The sequence below is a fragment of the Neolamprologus multifasciatus genome, chromosome 8 (genome assembly GCF_963576455.1).
Source record: "Neolamprologus multifasciatus chromosome 8, fNeoMul1.2, whole genome shotgun sequence".
NCBI lineage: Eukaryota > Metazoa > Chordata > Actinopteri > Cichliformes > Cichlidae > Neolamprologus > Neolamprologus multifasciatus.
Window position 1 is genome coordinate 13,373,456 of NC_140446.1, and position 27,285 is coordinate 13,400,740.

At 40.2% G+C, this 27,285-nt stretch overlaps 1 protein-coding gene across 1 annotated transcript in view; it reads left to right on the plus strand.

Moving 5' to 3' along the window:
• kcnh4b (potassium voltage-gated channel, subfamily H (eag-related), member 4b) overlaps window positions 1–27,285 on the plus strand; it is a 48,642-nt gene that overhangs the window by 12,868 nt on the left and 8,489 nt on the right. The window contains exons 2-12 of the mRNA XM_085170876.1: window positions 1,162–1,395; window positions 3,697–3,828; window positions 4,297–4,430; window positions 17,879–18,119; window positions 19,682–19,839; window positions 20,095–20,296; window positions 20,947–21,141; window positions 22,008–22,207; window positions 22,497–22,746; window positions 22,855–23,069; window positions 26,306–26,344. Of these exons, the coding sequence (XP_085027002.1) occupies window positions 1,162–1,395; window positions 3,697–3,828; window positions 4,297–4,430; window positions 17,879–18,119; window positions 19,682–19,839; window positions 20,095–20,296; window positions 20,947–21,141; window positions 22,008–22,207; window positions 22,497–22,746; window positions 22,855–23,069; window positions 26,306–26,344 (2,000 nt within the window). The remainder of the gene's footprint in view (window positions 1–1,161; window positions 1,396–3,696; window positions 3,829–4,296; window positions 4,431–17,878; window positions 18,120–19,681; window positions 19,840–20,094; window positions 20,297–20,946; window positions 21,142–22,007; window positions 22,208–22,496; window positions 22,747–22,854; window positions 23,070–26,305; window positions 26,345–27,285) is intronic.

Below are 27,285 nucleotides of genomic sequence, written 5' to 3' on the forward strand. Positions count from 1 at the left end.
CAAACAAAGGTGCCTCACTGCAGCAAGGTCACATGCTTGTAGCAAGCGAGTGAACATGTGACATCAAACTCTATCCTGTCATCAAGATTAGCATATGTAGATAGGCAGAACAAATGTAGAGCCTTTGAATACTACAGCCTTGAGTTACTGGGATAAGATCTCAGACCAACATGCTTTGTGTCTTTATGTCCTGCAGAAATAACTAAACAAGAGCTGTCCGTGGTGCTGAAATGGACCCAAAGCAAAGCTGTTTTGTTGCAGAATTAAACGAGTGCAGAGGCAATAACCACATCATACGATCCACATGTAAACTAAAGCAAATATTCCACCACGTCAATGTCACATTTACATGCTTAGGTTTTCTGCAGCTTTCACTGAAGCACACTGTATTTTCTAATCTGCAGCACCATAAATGTGGCATCACATCAGTCAAACATAGAACAAACAGGTGAATGAACCTGTTCAGTCAAATTAAACAGAGTCACTCACTCTGGCACCTTATGAGATGAAATTGAAAAGGTGAAATTGAGTGTGGCTTTATACTGGTCATTCTTAAAGCATTTGCTTTCTTTCTCCAGTCATACTTCATATTTATGTTTATATTCCACTGGCACATTTCCATTTTCCTCCATCTCTCTATTATCCACTCGATTTTAAATTGAAGAGTCAAGACTCTTCTCGGTTCATATCATCAAATTAGCAGTAAGCCTAAAGCCCAGTGGGAAAATCGGTCACTAACCTTTGTGGTACTCATAAACCCCAGTCGACTGTTTTATGTCATTCTGTCTGCAGTGCATGATGCCAGTTTCTTTCAGGATCATTCAACATTCCTAATAACCACCATCAAAGATCTGAAATGCACTGATGAAGGCTTGGGGAAATTAATTTCGGCTGAAATTGAATCCACACTAAACTCTGATTCATGTTTTCTTTGAAAAGCTTTGACGTAAATTCAAAGAACTAACTGGACTTTGATTCCCTGTGTGAAGAAGAGATAATGTATTAAACACCAGGCTAAACATGATGCATGAAGCTCGGCCTTGCTTGTTACTGACATTCATATCAAAAACCTCTCTGTTTCACAAACGCATGTAAAAAGAAAATCTACCTCTGCTTCTATACTTCTAACACATCTTTACCTTCTCATATTCCCCATCACAGACAGTAATTTCCTGCTGGGTAATGCCCAGGGTCACCGTGGGTACCCCATTGTGTACTGCTCAGATGGCTTCTGCGAATTGACGGGCTTTACAAGAACTGAGGTGATGCAGAAGAACTGCAGCTGCCGCTTCCTGTACGGGGTCGACACCAGCGAGCAAGTGGCCCAACAGATGGAGAAGGCTCTGGAGAGCCGAGAAGAGTACCAGGCTGAGGTCCACTTTTACAAGAAGAACGGTGGGTGCATACCGCAGAAGCTGTAGAAATAAAGTAGATCCCAGCTGCTCCAATATTATTAACTACATTATTTTGTTTTGATCAACCAGCAGCCTGATCAAAATGAAAAAAACATTTTTTCAACATTATGAAGAGTGCATGTATTTTTAGATGAGAGCTGACTGTTCTGGTTGAATTATGAATGCAGAATTTAAAAGAGAGGTTAAGCAGTGCCCTACGTGCTTTTTAGAGAGTTGGTGTACCTCAATTTTTATTATAATTAATACAAAACAATAAGATTAGGGCAGAGTAAGAGGTTCTGAGAGGAGCTGTGTACCCTATTTCCACAGCTAAATGCGCTTTCCTAATGCAGGATAAGGTACTGTACGTAGTGTCTTGAATTACCTCCTTCCTTCTAACTTCTGGCTAATCCTTCTGACTCAGAATATGATGTCATGCATTAGGAGAGAACATACAACACTGTTTAAGCCTCCTTGATTGGCACGCAGGATTATACTCATTCGACAGAGGCTCAAACCTGCTTCCTCAGGGTGTGTGAACTGCTTATTATACAATTGGATTGTCAAATCTGGACTTTAACAAAAACACGACTGCTTTTAATCTTTTTATTTCTTATTTTTTTAGAGTAAAGCTAGTAAAAGTAAGGCAGTGCTGCTAAAACAGATTTTTAATTCACCACAGTTAATAAAAAGTAGACACCAAAAAAAGCAGAAGGCTAGAACAAAGACTGTGAAAGTTAAAAAGGAAAAGGCAGTTTTAAAGCTAGAATCTCACTTGGCAAATGTTCACGACTGGTAGAGTATATAAAGAAGTCTGTCACCGAAGGAATTCACTACACATAAACTCCTCTAGTGTGTACAATTTGCAAGCACAAACACTCACAAATGGCTTGCTGCCTGTTGTATTTACACCGACAGGCTTGCACTAAAACACCACCATCTACAATGTTTTCTTCCCCTTTCTTTCCTCCCTGTCTGTGTTTGACACACGAACAAGCACACTAGAGACACTAAAGAAGATGTGAAACATCTGTTTGGTGGCAGAGCACAATTTCTACAGAGTCTGCTAATGAGCATACTGGTTTCTGGTGGGGTCTTGGATCTGTGCTGTTCCTTCCCTCTCTTACTTGTTATATCCAACCCTCTAACTTTTTCTTTCACTTTGTGTTCTATCCTGCATTTCACTGTCCACATCTAATTTGGGGCATATTTATAGAAAGGCTATGCCATATGCCAAGAATATGGCAAGTAGCCGCAGTTCAGCGATGAGGACATGATGTGAAATTGCACAACCTGGCTTGAGAAACTGATGCCATTAAGGAGATACATTAACAGAGGCGATTGGGTGCACAAGACCCCAGTGAATTTGATTGCCAATCGGGACCTCTAGACCACAAAGGTTTGGTGTAATTAAATTCAAATCCAGAGAAACACCACAAAACAACCAAAAGGACACAAAGGGATCGCACATATATAAAAAAAACAGTGTGTTGAGCCATAAAGAGATTTTAAAGAAAGACAGGAAGAATGCACACTTTCCAAAATAAATAAATAAATACCAAGGACACAGTGACTAAATAAGGCCCCAAATATACAGAAAACAATCAGTTGTGAGCCTCACTGAGACTGAAAACAAGTACAAAGAGAAAGTCCACAGAGAGTCTAACCACACAAATGCCACAAAGTAAAGACAACCAGCAAAAACAACTCAACTAATCTCAGGGAATACAACATATAAAGAGTATGCCAGCACCTTTCAGTTTACCAATGGGACTCAAACTGATATCTGGTCTGGATTAAAGTCATCAAAAGGTGGAAGGAATCTGGGTCAGCTACACAATAGGCTGTACGACATTAAATCAATAAAGAGAACAAAAACTAAACAAGCAAAGCTTCAATAAACAGGACAACTATTCCCCCCCCCCCAAAAAAAAATAAATAAATAAAAGAGTAGCAGGGACCCGAGGATGCTGGAGAGTAAAGGAAGGAGAGAGGATGGAGCAGAACAAAGAAGGAAGCAGGAAAGAGGAATTAAAGACAAACAGCCAAACAAACTCTCCAACTAAATGTTGTACCTCTTCCATCTCTTTTCTCCAGTGGGCACATTGTTTCATAAAGTTTATTTGGAGGTACAAACAGTTTTTTTTAATTAATATGCCATCATATTATTCAAAGCCCTTTTTTATGCTACACCAGCTTTTCTTTAAAGCTCTACACAGCACAGGATGAGCATTTGTCTCCACTCTCCAAATGAGGTGAAAGGAAAACTATTACTAAATGATCATTTCTGCTTCTGTTGCAGATGTGGCCTTCTGGTGTCTGTTGGACATTGTGCCCATAAAAAACGAGAAGGGCGAAATGGTTCTCTTTCTCTTCTCATTCAAAGACATCACTGACACCTACGAAAAGGGCCGCCTCAACAGCAAGAAGGAATGTAAGTTGAAAGGTTTGTTTATAGGGGGAGAAAAACTGCTTTTATTTGCTTACTAAGAGCATGATTTACGAGCGGGTCAAGCTCGGGCCCCTAGCTTTCATTTTCTCTGTGTGTTCTTGTTCATCACTGTCACATCCTACACAGCAGTTTTGTTTGGGCTGGCAGTTGTTCATTGAACTCAGACAGTTGTTTCCAATTGGGAGTTTGATTCAAGCCGCAATGTGTCTTCAAGTGGAACCTGAACACAGTCTGCCACAAATACCAATGCCAGGGGAAATACGCTCTTGTTTTGGCAACATGCATTTGGATAAGAGTGTTAGGATAGTGGAGCTTGTGTTTTTGTATCTTAGTTGTGTAACTACACCAGAGAAAAACTTCAGATATTGAGTTGGATGGCACTGTTTTTTTTCTCTCGCCATCTCACAACAAAGTTTACAGCCTTGCAACTTAACTGACTCTGTGTGACAGTTTCAGAAGACAAGATGCACAGGGGGAAGAGTAATTCTCACTTCAGTGAGGCCAGGAAGCGTGGACACACCATGCTGTACCAGCTGACCAGCCAATTCTCCAGTGGAGGCAAAGGAGAGGTCAACCTGGGTGGAGTGAGTATACCTCTATCACTCATATTTGACTGGATGTGATGGGTTTTTTTTCTATTTTTCCCTGCATGTCATCTATAAAAATAAGCAGAAGTTGCTTAGACATGCAGCACCTTCACACCTGAGCTTAAATTATTAATTCTGATATCTAAAACATGAGATTTTAAGAGGACATTATCAGGGAAGTCTTGGTCCAGATTCCAAGAGTGTGGCCTAGCTCTGTTAAAATTAAACTTATGACTTTGCTATTTTTGGTGCTATTTTAATCCTACTTTTTTGTATGCAAGCTGTTGTTTGGTGGATTTAAATGGACAAAGAGCAAGGTCAGTGCAGCAACTGTGGTTGCTTGCAAGATGGCTCTCACTGCTGGTGAGGGGCTATTGGTCATAGATTAAGCTGAATGCATCGTTCTAATCATTTTTTAAAAACATGCAGACACCTCCCAAACCTTTGGGTTATAGGTAATTTGGCAAAAGCCTGTTCTCATAAATAACCTCTACTCTCAGCTTCAAATAAGGCTGCTCTGTGTAACACTAAAGTATCATACAGAGTCCTGGGAAAGTTTTTTTTCACATTTATTTAACTACCTAAAGTTGGGTAGCTGACCCTCTAATTTATTTATTAGCAGGTTCTAGCAATGCACAGTCAATTGTATTCTCACCTGTAGTCTTTTTAGTCGCTCACCTGAAAGTTTGTTGTGCGTCCCATCCTCTTCACATCACCAGCAGTTACTTCCACTCATTTTTGCTTCACGTCACCAGATATAATTCACTTTCAAAGGTTTCACGTTGCCACAAATCACTTTCATTTTTTTCCCTTCCTTTTATTTCTCATAATATCAAGTGGACAAAATTATACAATTCTATGTGAATTTATGTTTTTTGTTTTTTTTTTAAAAAAAAACTTTGGTTTCTTTATTCGAAGTAATCTGTCAGTTGAAAGCAGCATCAGGAAAGGCACTTTATACCTTCTCTGTTCTCCAAAGCATTAAATAAATGAAAAATAGCTACATACCAATTACATAAAGGTTAAGTAATCAACAGAGTATAAGGTTCATACATTTATTCAATACTGGAAATAAATAATTAGTTAAAAATAGTCAAAAAATGTCTGCAGGTTGAAAATCTTTAACAGTTTAGTGGTTAGACAGCAAGCTAGCTATTATGTCTAAGATACTAACAAGCTTAGCAAAAGCCACAACTTTTAATTTTCCTGGTTCCAGTTTGTGTCATACTTTTCACACTTACACTCCACCTACAGTAGCTGCCAGTAGTTTGTAGATTAGTCCATCACTTCCAGGAAAATACAGTTAGCAATATTATCTGCCAACATTAGCCATTAGAAATATGGCGATCACTGACTGGTCACTAGGGCTGTGTGACTAAGGCCTTATTCACTTGATTCTTTCATTGTCACCATGATTGTGACGTACAAAATGTCACTTGACTGAAAAACCTTAATGTGGGTGAGTGCTCACCAAGCTGACCAGCTAAGCTAGGTTAGAAAGCTGCATCCACAAACTATACAGGTGCACTGCACATACCCACAAATGAAGGCTACGTATTGCACAAATTTGTTGGACAACAAGCCATAATATTATCAGGTAATCCATTAAAAATGCTTCAGTATGCTCCAACAGGATCCAGAATAAGGCCTAGCAGATCACTGTGGGCTTCAGCTGCCTGTTCACGACACCTGTCAATCAATGTGGCACAGCCTAATTCAACTGGATAAAAAAAATCCCCCCAGTCAGAGTTTGGTTGGCCAGATCCCAGTAAACTAAATGTGGGCCAAACACTGTCTTTCTGTATGACAAAACAGGCCATATCAACAACAGTGAGAGGCTGAATTAAATTTTTTATATGTAACTTAAAGATAAAAATACAACAAATTATTAATGTTCTCTGATTTTCATTTAGCATGCACATCCCAAATATATTACTTGTCCAATTCTCAGTCTAAACAAATAAGGATTAAAGGATGCTTAAGTTTGCTTCGTTAGCTTAATTTTTGGTGATTTCACAGTGCCTACATCCATTTTTAATTTAAAGTCTATGGAGGCTGCTATACACCAGCATGCATTCACTTAAATTGCAACTAGGCCATTAATGTAATCTATAAATTTAAATAGAATGTAAATGGTTAGAAGAGCAACCTAGCTGATATGTTAATGTAACTAAATAAATTCCCTGTTTTCTGTTTTAGGATAATTTTGGATCATTTGGATATCAAATGGTTTGCCAGCACTTTGTAGATAGGAATACCACTATTTTGTCTTTTTTTTTTTCACGTGTATATGTGTGTTTCAAGGGCCTTTAGAGACCTTTAGCTGTGGTTATTATTTCTACATAAAAAAGGCTTTTATAGGCTTGAATAAAAAGTCATGCCTTGCGCCATGCTGTGATATTCATGAGAACAAGCTTCTGTTTTACCTTTAGATCCAAACGGGAGCAGTTTTTCTGACAGAGCACCATTTTGAGATAATCCCACTCATTCCCCACAGAGGTTCGGTTACTGACCGAGTCTGCACTCAAACCTGTCCTTCAAATATGTGTTTGATCACAAGGGACTAAAAGCAATTCAAAACTTTTCAGGGATAGAGGTTTTGTTTTGTTTTTTTTGAGTGAACCTGTGAGACATCTGCGTCTGGTTCAGGCAGAAAACATTCAAAATATATTTTTTGAATAAAAAGTGGTGCGTGTTTTTAGAGGATCATTTAGCTGTTAAGTGCCTGAAACCAAAGCACTTGTTAATTTTAGTCCAGAAATTGAGTGGCCCAGTAAAATTTTACAGCTGAATATATTATTTTTAAAGTGTTTCTGCCATTTTTACACTATGTCGCTCACCTGACACTGAATTTTAAGCTCCCACAGCAGTGACACACGGCCAACCTTTAAAAGAAACGAGAATCTCACACAGAAATGCCCTTTTTTAATTTCACCGCACATAATTTTGCAGGTATATACTGCTCAAATATAAGAAGTTACAGTAAAAGTCAGAATAACTGACTACTGAAAGCTCATTTATATTAGAAAATAAAATAAACTGTTACTAAGAACCGAAGAGACAAGATATTTACTTCACATTGCAGGTAGTAGTGTCGACTTTTAAATCATTATGACCAATCAGAGCGTGGATAAGACAATGCCAACACTTTGAAAGGGTCACATTGGTATTTAATTGAGAAATCAACCATGTTTACACTCAGTTGAAACAGCACCAAAACTGCAGGCTTTAAGAAAAATAGGAAAAAACAAAGTGATAATACTCTGCTGCATGCAGCTGACCCGCATCTTGTTAAGACTTCCAAAATCAAAAACTCGACTGCTGCTTTCAAACCTGACCTCCGGGTGCCTTCATTGGAATCGGTGTGCTACACCTCCCTCCATCTGCCAAGCCTCCTGCTGCACTCCTTTTCCACCTACTTACAGATGCCAGTGCTGACACCATACGCGCACTGAACACACACACATTTGAAAGTGCACACACATTTCACAAAAACATCCAAACAAAGGAAGAGAGCAACATATGACCATAAAATCAACATTCAGATTCTATGCCAACTCTCGAGGATGTATTTTTAAGCTATTTCTCAGGGATATTAATACAAAGTCAACACATTTCTGTCTCTCATGTCCTCCCCTTCTCACACATGCATACACTTTTTACAAACCTCCGTTATTTCCCTACTCCACCTCTACTACCAGAATAATCGTTTTAAAGTGTTGAGCAAATTCTCAGAGAGATTAGATTATTCTTTTCCTATGAACACTGAGCCAAGGGCATCTTCGCTAGGGACAAAATAGTTGCAGAGAAACAATCGATAGCTCACGATCTGATATGTAACTCCTATTGCAGCGAAGGGAAGACAGGTGTGTATGAAAAGTAGCACATCAGCAGACCAGTGAATGCAACACAATCAAAATCCACAGCAAAGCCAAAGACAGAGGCTGAATTTTTTTAAACTTTTGAGTTAAAATGTGACTTCAGTGCACAATAAAAGCCCACACAAGCCAGTGCTCTTGCCTAATTTATTCATGACCTCAGGGACTAATAGTTGCATAAAAAGCACCTATGAAGCGCCTTGAGGCGACTTTTGTTGTGATTTGGCGCTATATAAATAAAATTGAATTGAATTGAATTGAATAAAAAGGCAATTTCCAGCAGCATCATATCTTTCTGAGCCAACATGTGATGATGCAGTCTTATAAACGCGGAGGCAACGAGCATGTGTTGATGCAAAGCAGAGACATCTGCTGTTTAGAATAAAAGCGACATTTTATTTCTTTAGGCTATTGTTTTGTGTTTCTCTGACAGCTCATTGGATGGTGTCTGTGCGAGTCTTTCAGTCACTTTTATCTTTCAGACATCACCAGTGTCAAAAACAAAGCAAAAAAGCGGTTTGTAAAGGGATTATTTTCAAAGCAGTAATAATAAAATGCAACAGACAAGATTAAATGTGTCTGCTTGTTTATTTGCATGAGCAGACATTTTTCATTTCAGCATTGAGTGCATGTTCGGTTAATTTTATTTGGGTTTTGCACAGTTTGGCACATATTGTATTTGTATGTAAGTTTTATTAATTGACTGGCTTCACAAACAGACTTTATAACTACAATTTTGTAGGCACTGGGGTTCATTTTAGAGATCTGTTAATGCACCCGCCTGTACATTTACATAACACTGCTGCACATTAACTATCGTTTTAATAAGTGAATGTGCTTCTCTGAATGGCAAAATAAACAAATAATAAATTAAGAAGTGATTGGATGGAATATTCTAGATGCTACTTTCTGTTTTGTTCATGCAGTTATTTTAGTGTTTGGCAATGCTTAATTTTGTGCTGTGAAATTTTTTGTTTGTTTCTTTTTTCTTTTTGTACTTTTGTACTTGCCTGATGGTAAATGTTAGAAAAAGAAATTCAAAAATGGGAGAAAAATATATGAAAAAAAACAATATAGAAGATTATTTAATACACATGTACTGTATTTTCTTACAGTCCTGTTTCCTAAATCGCTAAATGTTCTATCTATCTATCTATCTATCTATCTATCTATCTATCTATCTATCTATCTATCTATCTATCTATCTATCTTAAATATATTTTTTTATATATATTTTTTGGAGGCAGTGTTTTTGGCCTCAGCTACATTTGAATATGTGCTAAAAGGAAAAAATGGAAAAGGTAGGAAACAAAATCCAAAACATAACCACTGATGAGTACAGTGAACTCTACATTTGTGCAGATGTTATGTGAAAATTCAGGCACCATAGCAAAAGTACTTACAGTTTTTTTTATTGGTTTGGCGCAGTTTTCACAAGCAATTGGTACATTTTCAAAACTCTTAGTACTTATATCACAACAGATCATCAAAAGTGCACCTTTTTCAAACATTTCAGCATATTTTCAATTGTGTTAGTACAATACACATAATGACAAAATATCCTTTTCACTACACAAAATAACTGTTTCATCTAAATAAATGTTTCGTTCACAGTTACTGCCTTTCATAATGTTATCAATATAAAATTTTTGATTTGCATCCCTTATTATTCAGTTTAATACATTTTTCTGTCATTTAATTCAACTGATCTTAATGTTTAATCAATGAATCATTCATTATGTCCATGGATTTTCAACTTGACTGATTGTTGTCTGGTCATTTGTAAGTTCCTTTTGAGAGGAACAATGTCTGGGTGAAACAACTGCGTTCAGAATATATTCAGGTACAACACTAAACTGGCATGCAATTACTGTAACAGAGGGTGATGGAGCTGGACGCTGCTGTGAATCATCACAAGTATATTTTTGTTGATGAGGCCGGTTTCAATCTGGCAAAAACTAGACACAGAGGACGTAACCTTATTGGACAAAGGGCTACCATCCAAGTCCCTGGACAACGTGGGGGGGAACATCTCAATGTGTGCAGCTATATCTGAAGATGGTGTGGTAGGCTGTAGACCAGTTCTAGGGTCATACAACACTGAACACCTGATAGTTTTTTTTAAATGAACTGGAGCAGGCCTGTCAGGGAGAAGACATTGTCTATGTTGTTGTGTGGGACAATGTCAGCTTCCACCATGCACAGCTGGTTCAGGAATGGTTTCAAACACACCATATTCCCCTTTCCTCAACCCAATTGAGGAATTCTTCTCTACATGGAGGTGGAAGGTGTATGATCGCCATCCCCATGAGCATGTCTCCCTTCTTCAAGCCATGTGTGAAGCTTGTGGTGATATAACTGCTGAGCAATGTCAAGCCTGGATTCGTCATGCCAGGAGATTTTTCCCACGGTGCCTGAACAACGAAGACATCCACTGTGATGTTGATGAAAACTTATGGCCCAATGTTAATGACCGGCTTGATTAATTGTGTAAAAGTGATAAAAAATATATTTTGCTTAGGTAAATGACTTGTTTTTTTTCTCCCTTTTTCGTGTGTGTGTGTGTCTGTATATATAAAACACCCAGCACGCCCCTGCGGGAGGTTTATCCTTCAAGCTCGGGTCCTCTACCAGAGGCCTGGGAGCTTGAGGGTCCTGCGCAGTATCTTAGCTGTTCCCAGGACTGCGCTCTTCTGGACAGAGATCTCCGATGTTATTCCCGGGATCTGCTGGAACCACTCGCATAGCTTGGGAGTCACCGCACCTAGTGCTCCGATTACCACGGGGACCACCGTTACCTTCACCCTCCACATCCTCTCGAGCTCTTCTCTGAGCCCTTGGTATTTCTCCAGCTTCTCGTGTTCCTTCTTCCTGATATTGCTGTCATTCGGAACCGCTACATCGATCACTACAGCCGTCTTCTTCTGTTTGTCTACCACCACTATGTCCGGTTGGTTAGCCACCACCATTTTGTCCGTCTGTATCTGGAAGTCCCACAGGATCTTAGCTCGGTCATTCTCCACCACCCTTGGGGACATTTCCCATTTTGACCTCGGCACTTCCAGGTTATACTCGGCACAGATGTTCCTGTACACTATGCCGGCCACTTGGTTATGGCGTTCCATTTATGCCTTGCCTGCTAGCATCTTGCACCCTGCTGTTATGTGCTGGATTGTCTCTGGGGCATCTTTACACAGCCTGCACCTGGGGTCTTGCCTGGTGTGATAGACCCCAGCCTCTATGGATCTTGTACTCAGAGCTTGTTCTTGTGCTGCCATGATTAGTGCCTCTGTGCTATCTTTCAGTCCAGCTTTGTCCAGCCACTGGTAGGATTTCTGGATATCAGCCACCCCCTCTATCTGCCGGTGGTACCTACCGTGCAGGGGCCTGTCCTTCCATGATGGTTCCTCGTCTCCCTCCTCTTTCTTGGGTTTCTGCTGCCTGAGGTATTCACTGAGCACGCTGTCAGTTGGGGCCATCTTCATGATGTATTCTTGGATGTTTGTTGTCTCATCCTGGACTGTGGTGCTGACACTCACCAGTCCCCGGCCCCCTTCCTTCCGCTTAGCGTACAGCCTCAGGGTGCTGGACTTGGGGTGAAACCCTCCATGCAGGGTAAGGAGCTTTCTTGTCTTTCTGTCAGTGGCTTCTATCTCCTCCTTTGGCCAGCCTATTACCCCAGCAGGGTACCTGATCACGGGCAGGGCGTACGTGTTGATGGCCCGGATCTTGTTCTTACCGTTCAGCTGACTCCTCAGGACTTGCCTGACCCTCTGCAGGTACTTGGTGGTTGCAGCTTTCCTAGCGGCCTCTTCATGGTCCCCATTCGCCTGCGGGATCCCCAGGTACTTGTAACTGTCCTCTATGTCTGCAATGTTGCCTTCTGGTAGTTCAATCCCCTCAGTTCTGACTACCTTCCCTCTCTTTGTTACCATCCGACTACACTTCTCCAGCCCGAACGACATTCCAATGTCATTGCTGTATATCCTGGTAGTGTGGATCAGTGAATCGATGTCTCGTTCACTCTTGGCATACAGCTTGATGTCATCCATGTACAGGAGGTGGCTGACAACTGCTCCGTTCCGTAGTCGGTATCCGTAGCCAGTCTTGTTAATGATCTCACTGAGGGGGTTCAGGCCTATGCAGAACAGCAGTGGGGACAGAGCATCTCCTTGGTAGATCCCGCACTTGATGGTGACTTGTGCTATGGGCTTGGAGTTGGCCTCTAGTGTTGTACGCCACATCCCCATTGAGTTCCTGATGAAGGCTCTTAGGGTCCCATTGATCTTGTACAATTCTAGGCATTCCAGTATCCAGCTGTGGGGCATTGAGTCATAGGCCTTCTTGTAATCAATCCAGGCAGTGCACAGGTTGGTTAGTCTGGTCTTGCAGTCTCGGCTGACTGTTCTGTCTACCAGTAGCTGGTGTTTTGCGCCTCTGGTATTCTTGCCAATTCCTTTCTGTGTCCCGCTCATGTATTGACCCATGTGCCTGTTCATCTTAGCCCATATGATGCCTGACAGGAGCTTCCATGTAGTACTAAGACAGGTTATTGGTCGGTAGTTGGAGGGGACTGGTCCCTTCTTGGGGTCCTTGGGGATCAGGACCGTCCGACCTTCGGTTAGCCATTCCGAGTGTCCCTCGTTAACTAGCAGCTGGTTCATTTGTGCTGCCAGACGCTCGTGGAGTGCAGTCAGCTTCTTTAGCCAGTAGGCGTGAACCATGTCGGGCCCTGGTGCTGTCCAACTCTTCATACTGGAGACCCTTTCTTGGATATCTGCCACTGTGATGGTTACTGGACCCTGTTCAGGGAGGTCGCTATGGTCTGCCCTCAGATCCACTAGCCACTGAGCCTTGCCGTTATGGGTTGCGTCCTTCTCCCATATGCTCTTCCAGTATTGCTCCGTCTCCAGCCTTGGTGGTGCTGTTCTTTTATTATTATTGTTCCCTTGCCACTGAGAGTACACCTTTGCTGGTTCTGTGGAGAACTGCCTTCTATCTCTCTGGTGTACCTCCTCAAGCGGCTGGCCAAGGCTGTGAGTCTTTGCTTGGCAGTTTCCAAGGCCTCAGGTATGGACAGCTTGCTGTATTTCTTATGCACCTTCTTTGTCGCACCTTTCTGCAACTCCGTTAGTTGGCTAACACACATATATATATATATATATATATATATATATATATATATATATATATATATATATATATATATATATATATGTATGTATAATTTTTTTTATGTCTGAACATAAGTGTAATATTTGCTGTGTAAAGTTTTACAGTTCAGTTACACTCATTCAGCACCAAGGACAATTTGAAACGCTTACCTTGTATTATTTGCTCCTGAATGAAATCATTGGTAAAAGTACTAAGTTGAAAAAAGATCTTACTGTTTTGTTTGGGTGATTAAAGCAAATGTTCTCAAAATATATCACAATGATCATGTGTTCTGAAACAATGATTAAGTGGAATGAAAATATGTGCAAATACAATGAAATCATGACATCAGATTTGAAAGAATGACTAGTGGTGTTACAAATGTGATCAAATGTGAGTTTTGTACTGAGAGATTTGAAAATGCACACTTTAGTTATGAAAATAGTACCAAACCAATTAAAAAGAAACTGTAAGGGCAGTGAATTCACTATAAAAGAAAAAAGTAAAAAAAAAATGAAGACACTGAAACCAGTTTTGCTTGACTTGAAAAAGTCAACATAACATAGCCGTGTGAACTACATCGGTTCATTTATATTGAATAAGTGGATCAAATGCTACACGAGCCTGATGTCTACAGCAAACATTTGAGACATTGCTTAGTGTGTATCTGTTAAATTTATAAACTGCTGTTTATGAGGAAATTACAGTGCCTATCTATTCACGTCTTACCCCAAACCATCACCCATCCTACTCCCCCTTCTTTTTTAGCTTTAACCACCGTTCTCTGCACTTCTTCTTCCTCTCCATCTGTCACTCTAACCCATGCTCTAACCTCATCTTGTTTTGGCTTCATCCTGCTGTCTTTCTGCATATACTCCTATTTTCTTCTACTTAAATTGTCTCGCCCTTCTTTGCTAGTGCAGCTTACATACTGAACTGTGCTTTTAAAACTTTTTTTATGTAATGCTTACATTTTGAGTAAGTACACTTAACTCAAACACTTCCATTTTCTGTGAGGTTAGCAGCAGTTTGAAGGGCAATAGTCCAGAATGATACAACAGCTGAAATAACAGAAAAATGTGATTTATAATACTAATAAAGTCTAATAATAATAAGATATATTTTTTTGATATTGGCTCCTTTTTCACTAATTTTCAGCCCAGCTCTTGTAATGGACCATTTTCAGAGTAATGTTAACATTTACCTTTAGCTCATTCAAGGATCAAAAAGGCACCGAAACCAAGGGATACACCAGTGTTGTGAGTACAGCTAACAAACAACTTAGCAAACAAACAATTTTAAATTGAATTCTTAGGCACTTTATTAGAAAACACATTTTAAAATTTTCATTTTAATTTGTTTAGTCAAATCTATGAAAAGGACCAAATGTAGCACAGGCATAAAACAGTTTTTCTGCTCTATCAAGATTAGCTATTAGCCAAAAGAGTTGGCGTTTTTCAGAATACATGAGGAAACCGGACAAGTGCCAGGAGTTCAGTTGATCCATCTACTATTCACTAAGGCTTAATCAAAAAAGCCATTCTTAAGGAAGAGAAATGAGGAGAAAAGACTGAGGTGTGCTAAATTACACTAGAAGTAAACAACAGCTCTTATAGAGTAATGGATCCAAATGTGAAATTCTGGGTTCAAAGGACTTCAGGAAAGTAAAGGAACCATCTTTAATACACAGTGGAGACTCTGTCATGGTTTGGGTCTGCATTTCAGCCAGTGGTGTTGGGGATCTGATGAAATGATGAATGCAAAAAACCCACATCCCAAACACACTGCCAATGCAGTAAAAGCATAGCTGGATTGAAAAACACACACAGTAGAACACAATCAGTCATGGATTGGCCTCCCCAGAGTTCAGACCTCAATATTATTGAAGCAGTGTGAGAGCATCTTGACAGAGAACAGAACAAAAGGTCGCCAGCATCCACAGAAGAGCTTTGAATGTCCTTCAAGAAGCCTGGAGAACTATTCCTGAAGACTACTTAAAGAAATTACAAGAAAGCTTGACTAAGAGAGTTGAGTATGAATAACTAAAAATAATTCCATGTGTGTTTGCACATTTCACCAAACAAAGTTTAAAGAAATGAGGAGTGGGTCGAGACTTTTGCACAGTCCTGTATTTCTGCGTATGGTACTGTTGATCCTTAAGGCATGTTGATACTTTTCATATTTTGAATGCAGGGCTTACTTATTGTGATATTGATGTTTCTCCTTAAGTAAAGAATCGATATCCTTCCTCCACTGCTTTACTCTGACTATTAATATTCCTTCACTGTCTGTATCTTAGTAGCTGTTAGCTAACAATGGTGCACTCTGCCTCCACATCAAGCCAGCCATATCTATTTTGACTAGATCTCTATTTGTAGCTCATCGACCTGTCAGGCAAGGATCCGTAGCTTTGCTCAAACACATGTAGACACACTCCAGATCTTTAAATGGGACCACAGCCAGAAAGCCGAAGCAGAGGTGGCAACTTGCTGCTTAAAGATTTGTGATTTTGAAACAGAAAGTTTACAAATCTGTTATATTAGTAGTCTGTAATAAAACTGAAGCACACTGACAAGCAAATCAGGCTTGATTTCAGGCAGCTCCACGTCCCAGGGGAGAGATGTTGCCGCTTTTCACATAATTGGAAAAATAGTGCCGTCTAGAGCCTCATGAAGTTGTGAAGCAAACACAAAAGCTGACCTGAGCTTTCACATCTTACTTTCTCTCTTTCTTTTTTTACTTATTATTTCTTCTCTACACTCACTCACCGTGAATGTTTATCTCCAGTCTCTTGTTGTTACACAGTTAAGTAGACGACACCTTGATTGCTGATTTTGCCAAGCTGAACATAATATTGCAAAGTCCAGGATTTGCACAATAAGTTCTGACTCATAATCTAGACAGTGTAATGCCCTGTTGTGATATTTGAATTATGTTTGTGGCCATTTCAACACTAAGTTTGCTATGTAGTAGTTTGTGGTTGAGGGTGAAGGGGGTTGCATATTAAGCCATGTGTATCTCCTAAGCCCAAAGACCGCTGGGAGATGTAGTTGGAACAGTAGCCCCAACGGCTACAGTTTGAGTTAATGATGTGTGAAGACCAGCTGTAGCTGTGTGACATGCTCTCCCATGCGTGCCTGCAAGTGCTAGGCTTTTCTTTCCTAATCACCGCGATGTGGCTCGACTCCCTGCATCGAGAACCAAAAGTCTGGTGGGCTTTGCGACCTCTGTGATGTAAGGCAAACGAAAAAAAAGAAAAAAGGAAACAGTCAGGGTTTCGCTGACATTGCTTGAACTGTCATCAGAGTGGACACAGCTGTTGATGATAGAAAAGGATTTAGACAGAGACCAGAAAACCCACTGATAGTATGATAATACAATCTTTTGTACAATCTTTTAATACGTGGTTTCTGAGGGAACACTTGGATCATCCTTTTTTTTCTTTGGAAACACTGGAGTATGTCATCTCTCTGATGTTTCTCCTTTTTTTTTAAGTAAACATTGCCTGTTGTCTTCCAATTACTCAAATAGAATCTGTCATTTTCCTCTGAAGTGCCCAGGCAGCATCAGGGCCCAAACACGAAATCTCACGTTAAGCCTTAATTAACCAGCTTCTTGTTTTTGGGTTCACCTGTTCCCAAAGTGCTCACACTGTTTTTAGATGGGATTACTGCTCATTTATCTCGCCTTTCCTTTCCCCTCTCACCGCTGTCATAGGTAACAGCTTCTCCTCATGTCTCCCAAACACGGTTAAGGCTATTATGTGGCAAGTGCATGGCCCCATTTGGAGAGTTCCAGTCTCATTATGCTTTGAATGGCTTCCCATTTCATCTGTAATACTTTTCACCACTGGATTTTCAAAACGTGAGAAAAGATAACTGCAATGCACGGTCAATCTAGTGGTATGCCGTGCTTTTCTCATGACAACATAACTACCACGGCACTTGGATACCTGAGATTTGAGGCATGAATGACATTTGGAAGTGTGAAGCCGAGCCACGTGTGAAATTATAGACACTCACTGTGTTGTTACTGCCCAGACATTGTAGAGGTCTTATCACTGAGTACAGGAGAAGAGATAACCAGCAGCATTACCATATCTGTTTCACTTGAGTTGCCTACCACAGTGAATCATCAGCGGTCAGCGCACAAGAGAGGGTGTTGACATTTATATTGTCTGTTTCTGCTAAATCTTGGCACCGTGGTGTCCATCACAATACTCCACCTCGTGACCATCTGGTTATCGAGTTATTCATTTATGCAGCTCCTCAAGTGCACTTTGTGTGTTTTGGTTATTTATCAAGTAAAGCTTCAAATTCAAGAGGCTGTGGTTTCCCTTTATCGTACATGTTTGAAGGAATATTAAAGGTTGTGCTTGAAAGTTTGAAACTTTATTCACCTGTTTGTTTACAGAGCATGATGGACAAGCCTGCTATACCGGAGTACAAGGTGGCAGCGGTGCAGAAGTCACGCTTCATCCTGCTCCACTACAGTGTTTCGAAAGCGCTGTGGGACTGGCTCATACTGCTGGCTACCTTCTACGTGGCTGTCACCGTGCCCTACAATGTCAGCTTCACGCCACACGATGATGCCATCACAGCTGCACGCTCCACTATTGTCAGTGACATTGCAGTGGAAATGCTTTTTATTATAGGTAAGTTTTTAAAGAAGTAATTGGGAAAGATGATTAGATTAAAAACATATCAATTATAAAACTCGAGAGAGATTCCAGTGTAACAATTTGGTCAATATCTAATGTCAGTATTGATGGGTTTTTTTGTCCTTTTTGTTGTTTTGTTATTGTTTACTCTCCTTTTCTTCCAGGAAAACAAAGAAATATTCTTTATTAAACATAACTAACATGTTTTAAAGGCTTTTAGGTATTCTTAACACTGTTTTTCAACATTTACCCAATGCAAAATTGATGTGACACAACAAATATTGGTCCGTAACACTGGTTTGTCAAAATTTGACTTTATCAGTATTCCAAAGATGTCCCCGTATCCCTGCTCAAGATAAAACATGATCACATTTCGGTGTTTTCGAAGCATTTTTCAACATGCTGATGTAAGGTTTTACTCCAACATCTATCCATTTGTGCCATCTATGGCACCATGGAAACCAGAACAATCCAAGCAGCCTTTTCTTAGAAATGTCCCCTCTTATTCAGGTTACCTGGGTTTAGGAGTCCCTTCAGGATGTACTTGGTCTCTTTGAGGGACTCTTCTTAGTTCAATAAAGCACCCAAGGGATAAATTAAGGTGGCTGGCTTGCAACACGCTCCTCTGAGCATGGGTTTGGAGTTTATGTCAGATTCCTGATGCCATCAACTTGGCACAAACGGGCATGAGATTGCTTGTTTCTGAAAGCTCATTTACTTAGAGTCTACCCATTTCTAGTTAAATGAATAATTAATGAATTCCATATTAAAGCTGAAAGGGGCATGAAAGGGGCTCAATTCGCTCCAGGAACACGGTGTAATGAAACATCTTTTTAATGCTGATGTGTTTGTATGTGTTTTTTTAAAATTATTTCATTATTTATTGTGTTCCCATAAATGCTAAATATTCAATGAAAAATAAAATGTGCATCCAACGATGAGCTTTCATCTCAGTAAAAATACATAGTTTGTAGGACAACTGAGGTGTTGCTAATTCAAATAGTTTGCATGTTACATGCTTGCCACGTGGTGACGTCAAGGTTATATGTTTCTTGCATACAGACCCTGAAATTGTAAAGTAACTATGAAGCATCCCAGATGTTTAATAATTTTCCCACCGTTTCATTTAGACCTGCCTTAATTCTTTGTGGCATAGATTAAACAAGGAACTTTAGACATTCCTGAGAGATTTCGCTCAACATTGACATGATAGGATCACAGGTACTGCAGATTTGTTCCACCAGGTAGGTTCTCTGTTGGATTGAGATCTTAGGACTGTGGAGGCCATTTGAGCACATGTTCAAGAAATCAGTTTGTGATGATTCCAGTTTTGGGACATGGTGTGTTATTGTATCAGAAGATGGGTACATTGTGGTCATACGGGGACCGACATGGTCAGCAGCAATGTTCACGTAGGCTGTGGTGCTTGACTTTTTACCCCTTGAAAGGTTTCTAGTGGCAATCCTCGAAGCTCTTTATGAACTGAGTGTTTTCTGTCATATTTCAGGCCAGCTTATTTGTTTTATTTTATTTTTTTTATAATTACATATTTTCAGACATCATCATGAACTTTCGCACCACCTATGTGAGCCAGTCAGGCCAGGTGGTGTATGAACCACGCTCTATTTGCATCCACTACGCCACCACCTGGTTCTTTGTGGATCTGGTGGCTGCCCTGCCCTTTGACCTGCTGTACGCATTCAATATCACAGTGGTGAGTACTACTGGACAATCATATGTCCAACCTTCTTTTTTGTCTCTGCATCCATCTGTGGCTGTCAGCATTACCATCAAACTGATAACTTGCTGCCCTGTTGTTGCAGTTTGGCTGCCTGTGTGACAAGTAAACCATATGTACTACATTTCACAAACAATACAAAGTGTTTGAGTGTTGATATTTTGATATTTAGCTTTCTCTCTTTCCTTTCTCTCCTTTTCTCTGTCACCTCTCCTCCCATATTTGCCTCAGACCTCCTTAGTCCACCTGCTTAAGACAGTACGCCTCCTGCGCCTCCTTCGTCTGCTCCAGAAGCTTGACCGCTACTCCCAGTACAGCGCCATGGTGCTAACCTTGCTGATGTCTGTGTTTGCCCTGCTGGCTCACTGGATGGCCTGCATCTGGTACATGATTGGACGCAAAGAACTAGAGACCAATGATAATTGGGACATAGGTGAGTCTAGTTGTGGCCTTGCTGAAGTCCGATCTGTTGAATTTTTGGTGTTTCATCTAGCAAGGGCGAGACATTAAGACATTTCACCATTTTCTCAGAACATAAGCAAAGCCTGTTCTGATTTGATTCAGTTTTAATAGGTGTGTAAGTCGGCTGTTTCCTGCAAAAACTGAGTAGGCATTTGTTTTGTCCCTACTATGCTATAAATAGTAATTGCTTACTTATTGGGTGTCTAGCTCTGCTCTGTGGTGAGACAGTACTCCGCTGCTCTAATAAGAACAGCCTGAAACCAGATCAAAAGCTTTTACAAAAAAATGGTTGGTAGCAAGCAGCACACTGATGTGTCAATGAATGATGCATGCTTTTGTATGTACATTTTGGCTGAAGGGAGGTGAAGTCACAGCTGCTAATTAAGGCTTAGCACTATTTATCCCTGGAGGAGTAGGTCTAATTCTAGTCTGTTCCAAACCAACATACCTGGCTCCTGACGCTGTTGATCATCTCTTTCTAATACACAGAAAGACACCCACATGCAGACACAAACATACATTTCTGTATTTCTCTCACATTGCAATAAAAATAAAAATAACAAGAGGTTAAACTTCTGGACGTTGCTCTCTCAACGCTACTCTCTAACCTTCTCTTTCAAGGGTGGCTCCATGAGTTGGGCAAACGTCTGGAGACGCCCTACGTTAACAGCACAGTGGGCGGCCCAACAGTGCACAGCTCCTACATCGCTGCCCTCTATTTTACCCTCAGCAGCCTGACCAGTGTGGGCTTTGGCAACGTCTGTGCCAACACCGATGCTGAGAAGATCTTCTCCATCTGCATCATGCTCATCGGCGGTACGTCTGACACCGGGGTACATTCTCCCTCTGGCGTCCTGGCATAACGCTGCTTCTGTTTGGCATGCGAGTACAACAAATTCAGCAGGAATCGAGTTGAATGGCTTGGCTGGCCTTTAAGACACAGCTTGCTGTTGTCTTCATAACCCAGAAACAGCTGAAATGGCAATTATTAGTGCAGCATATCAGAAGATAGATAATAAGTGTTTGTTTTACTGCTTTTCTGATCGGTGATGAAAGCACCAATCAGAACTTGTGTAACTTGTGGCTTCTTTGTGGATCAAAAGTAGATCATGACTGGGCAGTGAGCCATATAATATACACTTTATGAGAAAAAAACAAAGTATTGAACCACATGTTTTTATCCTTGAATTCAGTTTTTTCAGCCTCATTGCCACAGGTGTATAAAATCAAGCATGTAGTCATGCAGTCTGCCTTTACAAATGTGTGAAAGAATGGGGATCATGGAATATTAGATGTGTAAAAGTCACCTATGCTCTGCAAACCTCTTCGTCTGGCATTAACATCAACACGAAACTGTGCATCGGGAGCTTCATTGCATGGGTGTCCATGACCAAGAAACTCCTGTAGGTGTAATGTGTAGGTAACCCAGTGCTTTTATCCACTTAATGTATTTCAATATGTTAAAAAACAACAATTTTATAAAGGAACAATAGACTTAAATCTTTCATTTCTTTGGTTTTTATTTAATATTGTTAACCTTTTTTTGTAATCAGGAGGTAAAACTTAAGAATTTAAGAATATCTTTGGGCCCACACTTCAAAATAGGATTTGAAATTGTAATATGTTACATATTTACACATCCTACCTTTATATTTACACCTTTGTTTCTGTCCTTATTACAGCACTGATGCATGCGCTGGTCTTTGGTAATGTTACCGCCATCATCCAGCGTATGTACTCGCGCCGCTCTCTCTACCACACACGTATGAAGGACCTGAAGGACTTTATTCGTGTCCACCGTCTGTCCCAGCAGCTTAAACAGCGCATGCTGGAGTACTTCCAGACCACATGGTCTGTCAACAATGGTATAGATGCCAACGAGGTAGGAGTCCCTTTCTTGTTGCTGTCATGTAATATCTTTGTACATGCTGTTATCTGCCTTCTAGGAACTTCACAGCACTGTTTTCGATGGCAATTGAACAATGAACTCTGCTCTAAAATTCATTGCCAGCCCTTTGAAGCTGTAATTGTTTGTGCACAGGACATGGTTCCCTATACTCCATCAATTGATATCCTATTGAAATTCAAAAGAGGGTGACTGGTGGCAACACAGTCCATTCACTAATTACTTATCAGTGTCACACCTCATTACATCTGTCACAAATCCCCAGCTCCTGCATGACTTCCCTGATGAGCTGCGGGCCGATATCGCCATGCATCTGAATAAGGACATCCTCCAGCTGCCGGTCTTTAAGGGGGCCAGCCGCGGCTGCCTGCGCTCACTCTCTCTTCATATAAAAACCTCATTCTGTGTCCCGGGAGAGTACCTCATCCGTCAGGGTGATGCGCTGCATGCCAACTACTTCGTCTGCTCTGGCTCTCTAGAGGTGCTGAAGGATGGCATGGTGCTGGCTATATTAGGTCTGTATTGTTGTCAGATTGCATTTTTTGCATCATGTTTTTTGTATTTATTTTATATTTTTTGTACTTTAAAGTGTAACAGGGAATTTATCATCTTTTGGATTTTAGGGAAAGGAGACTTGATTGGCTCCGACCTGCCTGGAACAGACCAGGTAATCAAAACCAATGCTGATGTGAAGGCGCTTACCTACTGCGATCTCCAGTACATCAGTGTGCGTGGCCTGAAGGAGGTGCTGGAACTGTACCCCGAGTATGGCAGCGTGTTTACCTCCGACATCCACAACAACCTCACCTATAACCTTCGTGAAGGCAGCCAGGACGAGGTACCAAATACACACAACATACTGGTGTTGATTCAGTTCCTTCAAACCTGAAAAACCAGCATGCCTAAATTGGGATGTCATTCTATGCCATGAAGAATTAAGACATTAATGAAGATAAAAGCAGCTACAAGTTGGTACTAGCAAGTAGCAAATGCTGCTATTGCCAATCCACATGGGTTCATATCTTCAGCTGCTATTCTGTAATCGTTTTAACAATCCAAACCTAAGCATTGAACAATTTTAACCTTGGAGAAAAAAGTAATTGGATATTTAGTTGAACTCCACAAACAAAACTGATTTAGTTCTTCATGTGTGATTGACAAAACTGACAAAGATCTCCAAGGACATCCGCAACCTCCCCCTCTCAAGCATTATGTTTTTTGCTTCAAGCATTCCTCTTTTTCGAATCTGGCTTTTCTCGTTGGCTTTAATCATTTCTTTTTCTCTTTTTTCTTAGGTTGATTTGTTTAGTTTGGGATGCGATAGGCATCTGTGCTGGTTGTGTTAATTAGCGGATGTCTTTTTGTCAGTCAGGTTCAGGGAAAACAACTTTAATTGTATTAATCAGCACTTCAAAGCAGACTGATTGTGTTTGGTAGACTTGTTCCATGAGGCGACATCAAAGAGCAAAATGCCACCTTTAAGTAACCATTGTATATATTGGTATATATATATATAGCAGAAGTACCTGTGACCTAAGAATGAATGTTTAGTTATGCAGAAACTGTGTATGTGTTTAAACATAAGTTATGTTTTCTAAATTAGACAGGCTTCTCTGAAGCATGGCTGATCGTGAGTACTAGCACTTCTCTCACGCCATCTGTTCAGGGTTTTTGCTCAAACACAAAGCCAGGGGACAGCTACCCCCCTGCAAGGATGAAGGAATTATTTTGCTACCTCATTTCCAGACCACACACTCACAGTTGTACTGGGCTCATCGGCATCCTCACAGTGGGTCTTTTTAAGATGGGAATTCCTCTAGGAAGGGAAGTCCTTTAACTCCTGAGACTAACTTGAGTATTATATACTGACAGCACAGTAATCAGTCAGTCGCAGTGAAACAGTGCCAAAGAAACAGATTGTAGGAATCCTTATTACAATATAAGGTATCCACAAGGGACTACTTTCTTTTCTGTAAATGGAGAAAAAGCCGAATGCCAGATGGAAAAAGACTTTTCTTTTTCTGTCAATTCTATAATTTAATTTCAGCTTTTGTTGAAATTATTTTTAGCAGTTTGGGGAGAAAATGTAACATTTTTTTACTCAGCAAAGCAAGCTGAGTGTCTCAGCTGGAGAAACTAAAAACATCAACTGCAAGTCAGATACACTGAAATTGTAATCATCAGCCAATTATGTAAAGAACACTCTATACTGGTATTATTACAAGTTTGCTATTACATAAATTACTCCAAAGCACTTGCGGTGAACCTGCAGCTCTCACTGGCTTTATGGAGGATTACACTGCGTAGTTACTTTAGTTACTTAAAGCTCATCAGTTATTTGTCCAGCCTGGATCTTGCTTCACTTCATAGCAAATGCTGTGCACTCTACCAACTCAACACCCAATGGCAGACTTACTTTCAAAACATTAACAGTAAAAGTAATGATGTGTCAGAGTCGTCGGGTTTAAGGTCAGATTGAATGATTTGTTGTAATTGGGGTCTAAGACCCAGGAGTGTTGCTTATTTCTTAAGGGAGGTGAGCTTTGAAAGATCAGGGATGACTGCGCTGTCCTGGGCAGAGTGGGAAGGTCACTCCACCACCGGGGATCCAGCAGAGTGTCAAAATTTGTTGGGCTATAATGACTGTGTCGCCACAGGGAGGGTTAAGTAGTCTGTAGTCATGGTGTGTGAAGAACAAGCCGGTCGGTCTGAGTTATGGGGATGTGGCTCCCTTTGGAGCCTCAAATTGACAAAAACAGTTTAACAAAGTTAACAAAGGTACCCGCTGCTAAGCAGTGATGACAGTATACAAAAATTATATTAGTTATATATAGCTACCACAGCTTTATTTGCCACCTGAACTTTGAGTTTTTAGCATGACGATTCTAACCTGGAGAGTGCAGCGTGCAGAGACGACTACTATCTCAGATGATCTGCCCAAAGACCACATTAATGTCTCTGGAAGTGCAATCTTCCACTGTGAGAGCTCATAGACAGCTCTATTTGGGATAACTCTGTTTCAACTTGTTGGACCTAGTAGATTCAGTTTGAGATTTTCTAGACTCTAGAAGTAAAAAGAAAAGCTCTCTACTATGCAAAACCCTCTCTACTTACTTGACAAACAGATACGGTGTGTAATTTTATAAGTCAGTCAGGCATAATTTGCTGCTTCCATCCCTTTTTGTGCAAGATAGCATACTTGTGACTGAAATTCCCAGAATCCCCTGTCCCTGCAAACCTACTTTGCTATGTGGGACACTTGTTGCATTAGTGCTCCTTTAATTGACTTGACATTTAATGTAAGTTGAAACCAATGTTTCTCACTGGCTGGTTAATCATCCCATTTTGCTCCAGGGTTAGTTTCCTTATGAGGAGTGTTTGCCCCTGTTTTCAACAGATTCATGCACGTTTTCCCTTGCCTCCCACATAGCACCACTTTTTTTTCTTTTTTTAACCTCAGCATTGTGCTTTAACGAAAGATTAAATGTAATTCACGTCCTCGCTGGTTTCCCTCGTCAAAGTGCATCGCTGGCATGATGTTGCTAGAATGGCAGGCTGTGGCTTGTGCTGTCACATTAGCCATGTTGTCAGAAGCACATTTTTCACACACAAGGGAAGGACTCACGCTACCACAGCTTTATTTGCCACCCAGCTGGTGATTGCTAAGTTACTAAAAATGTCTAGCCATAGACACACACATATACACACATACATACACACACACACACCAGGGAAAGACAAACTTTCCCTGGAATTCCGGTGCAATCGAGCGTAGAAAGAAGATTGAGCGTGTAATTCAGCTCATGTGGCAATGGCTGCATCGCTGGCCAAGTTCATTTAATTAGTGGTACCAGTGGATGAAAGAGAGACTAACAAATTTAAATTTAGACACTTTTGCTACAGAAAAGTAACCAGTGAAATGTATTCATTTTTTGGGATTTCACTGCAACAGTTAATCTAAAATGTTCAGGGTTTGATACACAAGAGGCTGAATGAATAAATTAAGGTATTATACCTTTCTTTCTTTCTTTTTTCTTTCTTTCTTTCTTGTGTCTTTCTTTTTTGTCAACGCAGGGCCTCCGAAGATTTTCAAAGTCACCGAGGCTTCCACACGTGAGTTCAGTGCAAATTCAGTATCCTTCTAATCAGGTTTCACATTTTCAGATTTCCTTAACATACTGCTGGTATTGAATTTTAATCTACAGCTGGCAGTGCCTTGGAACAGCTGTTGTCATTACATGTGCTGTGTATTTTTGAGATTTCATCCACCATTTTTTTCTGGAACTTACTGCAATGCTAGTGAGTACTTTGGGGGGACTTGTGTAAGGACTTCCCCTACATGAAAGCAGCTCAGTCTCTCAAGCTGGCACACTAACTGGGTCAATAGCTCCTTTAATGGGAACTCTTATGAGCTACTTTGCTTACTGTGTACTGAACTTATCAGTCTGCTTTATTGCTGTATCATTAAAACACTATTTACAGTGCTCACTTTGTCTGTTTTAAACTGCGTAATGCAGTTCTGTTGGCAGAAGCACAGCACATTTCTAACATTAGTAAATTAATGATGGACATACTGTCAGCTGTAAATACATAATTGTCCTCATCGGCAGCTTTAAACCATATTAGATGTTTTAAACTTGACAGATAGTTTGAACAGAACAGTTTTTAAGATATGTTTTAGTTCTTTTTAATTTTTTCATTATAAAAGATAAAACAAAAAAGTCTTCTTTGGTGTTTGTTATGCATAAATATATAAATAGATAAATATAAGAGCTGAATCTTAAGTCTGGATCTGAATTTATTCTTGCTGTAAATTAAGATGAATTTTCCAAGATATGCACATTTTTATCTATATTACATACAGTAGAAGCTTTTTTTCCTCTCACTGAGAAAAAAAATTCTTATGGGTCTGAAATTTTTTTTTTTCTTCCCCATTCGCAAGTTAACATTTTTAATTATTATCTCAAAATCTGTGTGAAATTTCAAGATATTTATCGATTTTTAGTTATTTTCTAACACCATCTGTAGCCCAGACCCTGACCCTTACCCTAAAC